This window comes from Alosa pseudoharengus, unplaced genomic scaffold (assembly GCF_046254945.1).
Source record: "Alosa pseudoharengus isolate Yale_2024_CS ecotype anadromous, Long Island Sound unplaced genomic scaffold, YU_APseudo_1.1 YU_APseudo_1.1_scf_1, whole genome shotgun sequence".
Classification (NCBI taxonomy): Eukaryota; Metazoa; Chordata; class Actinopteri; order Clupeiformes; family Clupeidae; genus Alosa; species Alosa pseudoharengus.
This window is the reverse complement of record NW_027468564.1, coordinates 30,034,095-30,042,690: the sequence shown is the minus strand read 5'-3', so window position 1 is coordinate 30,042,690 and position 8,596 is coordinate 30,034,095. Positions and strand designations below refer to the sequence as shown.

At 39.4% G+C, this 8,596-nt stretch overlaps 1 protein-coding gene across 1 annotated transcript; it reads right to left on the bottom strand.

The window, feature by feature from the left end:
• Positions 1-287: 287 nt before the first annotated feature.
• Positions 288-3,650, bottom strand: LOC143118264 (polymeric immunoglobulin receptor-like). The gene is made up of 4 exons (XM_076279355.1): positions 3,563-3,650; positions 1,732-2,055; positions 1,319-1,618; positions 288-391 (listed from the first exon to the last, which is right to left on the bottom strand). The coding sequence occupies exons 1-4, from the start codon at positions 3,600-3,602 to the stop codon at positions 288-290; spliced, it is 768 nt and encodes a 255-aa protein (XP_076135470.1). The 5' UTR covers positions 3,603-3,650.
• Between the last annotated feature and the right edge of the window lie 4,946 nt (positions 3,651-8,596).

Sequence of the window (8,596 nt, the reverse complement as noted above, 5' to 3'; positions counted from 1 at the left end):
TATTTACTCCATGGCCTTCCTTGTTCCCTAACCCTGTCCTCCTCATCCTATGTATGTCTGTGTTGTGAGCCCTGATATTGAAGGTTTCCTTTTATTTATGTGTTATGTTCTTAGGACTATTGGTTCAATGTGTTTTTTCTGTATTATCTGTCTTAGTCTTTATCTTAGTTGTCTGCTGTACAGCACGTTGGTCAGTTTATGCTGTGTTTAAATGTGCTTTATAAATTAAACTTACTGGTTGTGATTCTGTGCAAAAGGCTGCTGTTGATATTTGAGTGCAACATAGATCATATACAGAAAGGACAGAAAGGTGCGGCGACATATAACCTACTCAGCACTGATGGTGATGATGTGGACCATGAGGATGTTGTTGAGGAAGATGTATCAGGACCTATAGGCGAAGAACATGATCAAGATTTAAAAGATCTTTTCACTTGCCTTTGCTGGCACCTCCCTCCACCCACACCCATAACCTTGGAATCATTGCTCACCCCTTTCTCTTCTTCCTCCCCAATGTCAACCACAACAACCGAAACTGCCTTGGGCTTAGACATGACTAAAGAATGCTGTTTTTGCAGTGAGGAGTCTCTTTTTTCTGTAAGCGGTATGCACGCTGCTTAAGCTCCCTAAGCACCTCACATTTTTTTTGCAAACACGCCTTGAGCACCTAAAACTGAAAAAAAAGGTTCAACTCCTGTCACGCCCGGCTATGCCGTGCTGGGTGTGTCTCTACCTGGCTTGGCCCTGCGTGGGTAATCCAGCCTGCATTTCCTACTGCTGTTCTGTCGCCTTTAGGTGGAGCTGTTGCGGTGGGCCGTGCCGCGCTAATTGGTAGGCCGATGAGCGGGTCTTTAAATTCACTGCCTTCCAGTCGGCTCGCTCTCTCTTTCTACTACCTCGGCCTGACGACCAGAGGCTGGCTGCGGTCATCGCTCCTTGCCCGTTCACCTTTTTGCTTTACACTTACATCTAACTGATAAGCACGACACTTTTGGTTTGCTTACCACTTACTGACTTTGGACAAATCATTCTTTAATAAACCAACATCATATTTAAACATTAAGTTCAGTGTGGTCTCCCCCATGTCAGGACCACTTGGGTCAAAGTAGAGCTGTATTAGAGCTGAGTATTTTTAAAACATAGTACCAGACTAGAGAGTTCTTTGTCTGCTATTTACACCATGAAGATATTACTGTGGTCATATGACCACACATTAGAAACAACAAACTAGATTCACCAACATATGGTCAAGAAGTGTCAACAAAGTAGTATCACAACATCTATAGATACCAGACATCATATGAAATGTATTACTGACCAATAATGATTTGGGTCCTGCTGATCATAGTGATGGATTCTCCTACAGCTGCCTTCACTCCACACCAGTAATCTCCAGCATCTTCTGCCGTCAGCTGGTCCAGGGTCACAGACACAGAAACATTAGATAGCATGTGTATCTGCCTCCTCTGTGTTACAGATTTGATGAGTTTGGAGCAAGTCAACTTTCTCTGATGGTGGCAAACATATTTCTGTCTCTCTTTGTATGCTTCAGGGAAAGTGCAGATAATCTGAAAGCTCTCCTCAAGAAGACGAGAAATTGTAGTAGACTGCCATGGACCTGTCAATCAGCAAATGAGTCAAAACACAAAAGTAAGTATGCCTATCCCTCCTCATGGACTCATGAAGTCTTTCTCTCTCTTTCTAAGTAATCGTGAGTCAAATTTTACAAACCTGTTTTAACTGTCAATGTTATGTCAGCAGGCCTAGATATAGTAGCGTTCTCCACCACACACTTATATGTTCCACTGTCCGCAGGAGTCAGCTGTGTGATCAACACCATGAAATTCCCCTCCATTTTGTAGTCATGTAGAGAGAACCGTTTGTCTTGTGCAGGGGTGCCTCCATTATCCACTATGATACTCGTAGAACACACTTGCCCTGATGCTTTACAGAGATATTTTCTGTTGTTTATGTACCTGTGTACATCATAGCCACCACACTTCATAATGACAGCACCTCCTGTGTGTCCAGTTAAAGAAAGGGCCTGGACATTAACTGCAAAAACAATCAAAATGCATAGACTCACTCATCTTATAGATAAAGTTTAAAGAGCTTTGTACATATACATATAGACCAGTGGTCCCCAAACTACAGTCCGCCACCTCATTTTGGGTTGCCCCCCAAAACATGTCCGTGGTATATAGCATATGGCCCGCACAGGAGTATGACATCGTACTATACTCCCCGTAATTCCCCCATTCATTCTCTATGGCGAGTCTGAACAGTACACGTGTAATACTCTTTTTGTCCACTGGTGGTTGTTTTGGCGCTGTTTCACGTTTGCCATCGAAAACAGAATGAAATGTAGGCCTACATGCAAACAATGTAAGAGGCCTATGCTGACTGCATCAGTGCTCAAAGTATTCTAAAAGTTTATCAATTAATTGTTTTTTTTTTTTTCCCTTTATTTAACCAGGGGGGTCATATTGAGACTATAGTCTCTTTTTCAAATGGTCCCTGGCCAAGAAAGGCAACACTGTAATTAAAAATACACACACATTAATAACTAACTAACTTCTATTCAAGTCATATTTCTGTGACTTTCTTGGATAATTATTTCTATTTTTTATTCACTCGTTCAAATGTTTCATACAAATTCACAATTCACAAAGTTCTCATCAGGTGAGTGAAAGTGGTCATTTGTTTTGAATCAAACATTTTGAATAAAATAAACTTTTGGGACTCCCAGCTAATACTTTTGGGAATGCTAAAGTCTTTTTATAAGTACTGTTTCATTTGAGCTACATTTTACTCTGATATAACATGATGGCAATATAAACAGAGCTAATAATATTAAATTGCAGTAGCCTATAATTAAATGTAATGGAATATTCAACTAAGGTCAACTGCTGTTGTTCACAGCACTAAGCTATTTATGGTTACTAATATACTCCAAGTCTCTGGCATAGTCTTAGAGTCAGGCATAGTGAGCTGGCCCTCGGAAGAAAAAGTTTGGGGACCACTATTAGACTATTGGAGCCGGCCACTTTGAGGCACCTGTGCTAAGATGGGCTAGCAGTGGGTACGTCAGACAGAGTAACTACATGATGAGAAGGGTATGTATCGACATATCTAACTCTGGGGAATATGGTGAATAAGCTAAAGTCCCAAAATGTCTGTGTGTTCCTTTAACCTTAGATTCCTGCTACTTTTTATCTCACAGTTTATGTCCCGCTTCTGTCAGAAATGCAAGACAAACTAGGAATACACAACACACATACAAACACACAGAGGGCCGCAAGTGAATGGACTGGGCCTTGTTGTGAAATTACATATACATTTAATAGACATACAGTACACAGCATGTCATACTGTACACTGCAAGGCTTGCTTACATACTGTACATACAAACATACAGTAAGTAGCACCAGGAAACGTCTTAGTGCAGGACATGCTAAATTAATGAACACACACCCAGACAGAGGTGCTGGTTTGAATAATGTAATCCAAACAACTATAGTTATTGATGTCGATACCTTCAAAATAGCGGATTTTAATTTACCTGTGAGAAGGAATTTGGTGAAAAGGAAAAGAATCATCATGTTTTTATAATCCGCTTCTCCCAGTTAGTTCAGCTGTGCTGGTTCGTGATGATCACATACTGAGTGTCCAACTCTCTCACGGGATCTATATTTACCCACTTCCTCTCCTCTTCTACATAATCATCATGTGTTTTCTCTCTCTTTCATCAGCCCTTCTTCCTCTTTTAATGATGTCACCACCACATACTGTACGCCAACAGATGACACAACAGTTGAGTGGGCACAGAGGGGAAGAGAGAGTGAGAGAGAGAGAGAGAGAGAGAGAGAGAGAGAGAGAGAGAGAGAGAGAGAGAGAGCATTGTAGGCTAATGCAATGTAAAAACGTTTTTTTTTAATGAATGACATATTCTACTTTGCCTGTGGGCGGTGGTAGGTAGTAGCACAATTAGTAATAAGGTTACCCAACTGTTGATAGACAGACAAAATCCAGCTCAAACAAGATTCCATTGTGGACTATTTTGAATGAGGCAAACGCACTGGTCTTTTGTTAACTTTAAACATGACATGTGCCTGGCATTTATTTCACTGAAATGGTCTTGCACACAAGCGATCGTAAGGGTGTAATATGGCCAGTGTTTATTGGTATTATTAGATATTTCAGTCTACGGTACATTTCCGTTTTGTAACATTTGAGAAGCTGTGCGTCATGGCCCTAAAAGGTTGAAAAGCACTCCACTGAAGACATCATGCATCAAGCCCAACTGTGCACAAACACCCTCTGCTGGAGATAGCAGGTAATTGACTGATGGTCAGAAAACTGTACATGTCATTCAGTATCTTTCTGCTGCAACTAACTGAGAAATACACTTTATACTCTCCCAGTTTCTGATGAGTTCCCATGTTCTGTTAATGTATTATTGTATTTCAATTTAATAATTGTTTCTATATTGCTATACTAAGTATCATCACATAATTTATAGACACACACTTTATAATGAGAAACTACAACCAAGTACCGGAAACTGCTATCCCCAGTGATAACTTAATAATGGATCTGTGCTGACAAAAGCTCAATAGCTCCCCCTGCCGTCCCATCTAAAACATTGTTAAACTGTGCTGTGGCCAGATAGTGAACTACAACCAGTCTTTTGGCCCTATTTTGGCCATCAGAAATGGATGGCAGAGGCGCAAAGTTATAGACGGGTAATTTCACAATTAAACATCTGCCTGCCTTGTCAGATATGACATTCAGCACTTGAAATGAACAGACTGGTGAGTTAATGTTACTACCCCTCTTGCATTAGATGCGTATAATTATGCAAATACCTGTCCTACCCATCTTCTTTGTAATTTCTGTAGTTCACTAGATAGTGAACCAGTAGCTTTGTTCTCATGTAGGCCTATAGGTTAAACAAGAAAGTGGACTAGCCAGCCAACACAAAATCAAACCCATCACACAATTCACAGAATACTACTGTTCAATAGACCTCTGAAATTCACCTACAAAAAAGCTACCATCTTTGTCCATATAAGGAGATCTGATTTTTCCAATGGGAAACTTGGGGATTTTGGGGGAACACTGTCTCAAATTTTGTTTTGTTTGATCAATGGGTCCTAGATTAAATTAGATTACATTACATTCAATTTTATTATCATTGTGCAGCGTACAAGTACAGAGACAACATGCAGTTTGTGTCTAACCAGAAGTGCAAAAAAAGCAGAAAAGTGCAATGTGATACAAAGTATAGACAGGTGGTCTAAAACCAAGGCTTGTGAAATATTTCTGTGTAAATTGTCTGTCTTCATGTCTTGTTCAGACCTTGAAATTATATCATTTGTACACCTTGAAAAACACAAGCCTCCTCAAGTTTTCTAGGTTTTCCTGAGCCCCAACAATGACAGGTCTGGATGGAAACAGGTCTGGTGTTGATGCAGTGCCATCTGAGGTCCAAAAGACCATGGCCATCCAATTTGTTTTTCAGCTCTTTCCCTTGTTTGCAAAGATTTCTCTGGATTCTCTGAATGTTCTAATGATATTATGTCCTGTAAATGATGAACTCCCCAAATACTTCATAATTTCATTTTAAGAAATATTAAAATTACATTGTTTCATCATTTGTGCACACAGGTTTACACAGAGTGAAGAATACCCCTACATCTTTAATTCTAAGGGTCCCTGCCTCTCTGGGATGCTCTTTTTCATACCAATCGTGTTGCCAGTTACCTTCAGTTGTGAAATATTCCTCCTTTTGTTGTCTTTATCATTACACAACTATTCCAGCATTTTGTTAGCCCCGTCCCAAGTTTTTTTGAAACATGTTGCTGTTATCAAATTAGAAATTAACATATATTTTCCATGAAATAGTCAAATTTGTCATTTTGTCACATTTGATATGTTGTCTGTAGTCCTAACTAAATATGAGTTTGAGAAAGTTGCAGATTATTATATTTTGTTTTTATTCACATTTTACACAACGTCCCAACTTTTTCTGTTTTGGGGTTGTATTTTTGTGTCATTTTCAAGCGATTGAAGTGGTATGTGGGGTAGCTAGTAAGAATTAGTATTTCTAGAATTAGTATTTCTAGTATGTGGAAATAGCTAAATATATTTAAGGATATTTAGGGTGTAAAGTACCAATATTGTACCAAGTCCCATTCACAGAATAAATGCATGCAGGTGTTTTGGGAACACCAAAATAGATATTTACAATATACAATAGATTTTAGCGCCCCTGTCAGGTGAAACACAGCATAGCATTTTGCTCCTTTTACAAGGCATTATGATACTTGTAATTAGGGCTGTCAAAATAACTGATTAATTTCGATTAATTAATTTGAGAAAAAATAACTGATTAAAAAAATTAGTGCAGATTAATCGATTTCTTATGACCTTTGACCCCAAGACGTTCTAGTCAGTAAAAATTAGACTGTAAAATGAAGGAGAGAGAAGAAAACGTGCTGCCTGGATCATTGATTGGAACATTTACTTTTATAAAACGGCCTGATGGTGTTGATAAAAACAAAGTGTTGAAAATAAAGTCCTTTGCAATGTCGGCAGCAAGGAATTTGCATATCACCGGAGTTCATCAACTCTATAGTCGCGCATCAATGCAAAGAAATAAGTGTCGACATTGAGGGGAGTGTTAATTTATTTTCATTGTGTCCCCTAGGTTATATCTGTGGCCTGAAATGCCTTGTATGTGAAGAAAAAACTTCTTCCCGAAGCACTTTTGAATTTATTTCCTCAGCATATTAGGTCATATCATAGATTATTATGGCTGTTATTTTTTTAATCGATTGACAGCCCTACTTGTAATAGAACGGAATGGCTAGTTTACTTCCCATATTTCAAAAAGAATATATGCAGACACCAGACGGAATATCCTCATGTATTCCTGGGCACTTAAGCAACACACTCTGATCAGAGAAGAGAGTCAAAGGCAGGCCTGCGAAGCCATACGACATACCAATAAACGTACAACAACCATAGTGTTCTCATAAGCTTCAAAGTTTATTACAGAAATCAACCAGTATATACTGTATATATATATATATAAAAACACACACATAACACAGCACATAACACATTTTGTAAGTGACTCGTGCTTAGCTAAAGAGCTCCCATCTGCACAGCACCTGTTCTCAGGCACAGCGGAGTACACAATGTCCTACCCCATCTTACAATAACAAAGATCAACTCAAATACCTAGACAATAGGGTTGCTTGGGCCCGTTTATTTCATAAAACACCGGATGTAAGCGAACGGATAACATTTAGATCCTAACCACGAATATGTGGTGACATCCCTGCTGCTCAGCTCATTCTTGAATAAAAAAAAAAAGATTTATTAAAGAGTTATTTCCATGCATGTTTACACACTCCACAGACTTTTAGCCTGTAGACTATTTAAGTTATAGTATGGCCTAATATTGTGTGTAATATTGTGCGGCCAAAATCATCCTGATCTTCTTATTCATTTACAATTCATTTACGTTTCAATGTTGTTTTCGATGTTGTTTTCTCACTCAGTGGCGGTCAGTAGCCTGCCCAATGTTCAGGACAGATTACACCATCAAAGCTTATTCGATGGTCTGCAAGAAGAGTAATATCGGCATGCTACTTTGTGCAAGTTCACTGGAGAGAGCTGAGGTAAGAAATGTCAAGGCATGTGTTTAAGAAGGGGGGTGGGGGGGTGGATGAAGGGTTCCTTAAGCTACTTTGTCCAGACATTTCCCATTGTAATAGGCAGTTTAAAGAAGCCCTATGCAAGTCTGGTTATTCCTTCGCTGTTTCTGGGTTTTTCGCCTGATTTGGGCTCGCATTTTTCACGACATAGCTCCCCCTGCAGCTTCGGTAGCAAGTGACTGCTACGCTAAACCCCCACTAGCTAGCGAGCTAGCCATCAAGAAACCAAGCTAAACACATACAGGGCTCATAATAAAACGGTCAAGCAAACACATTGTTCAAGAGACTATCAAACCACATTACAAAAACGAAGTTCACCTAAGGATAGGCTACTTAAAATTTCAACAGCAACAAAGCCAAGTCGGAGTCCGTTTTGTAGTCTTCTTAGAAACTACAATCTGACTAGATTTTCGAGGCCTTCCGCTGAGTAACATCCGGATTTCTTCGGTCCGGGACCAGAAAGTTGCATATTCGGTTTTTCCGCGGAGAAGCACTAGGGGGAGACGAAGCACCCACCAAACGACCCAAAAAGTGTTGTGAACCATCAGAACGACTCTCAACCTGCATAGTTAAGGTAATTTTTGCTAAAATTGTTGCATAGGGCTTCTTTAACATAGCCTAGCCAGTTTTGGACAAGGCTACATTGACTGCATTGGATTGTCCCATGAATGTAACTAAAAAATGCTTATTTAATTTTTTTTTATGAGTGTCTTGTAAAATAAGGTAACATTATCATGGTTACTTGATATTGATGCAACCACGTTACTTCTCGTTAAGATTATTAATTATTAATTCCTGACAACGGAACTGTCACATAGAGTTTGTGCCAATGCAGCACATGAGATCAACAAAGAGATAATGTCAGGGTC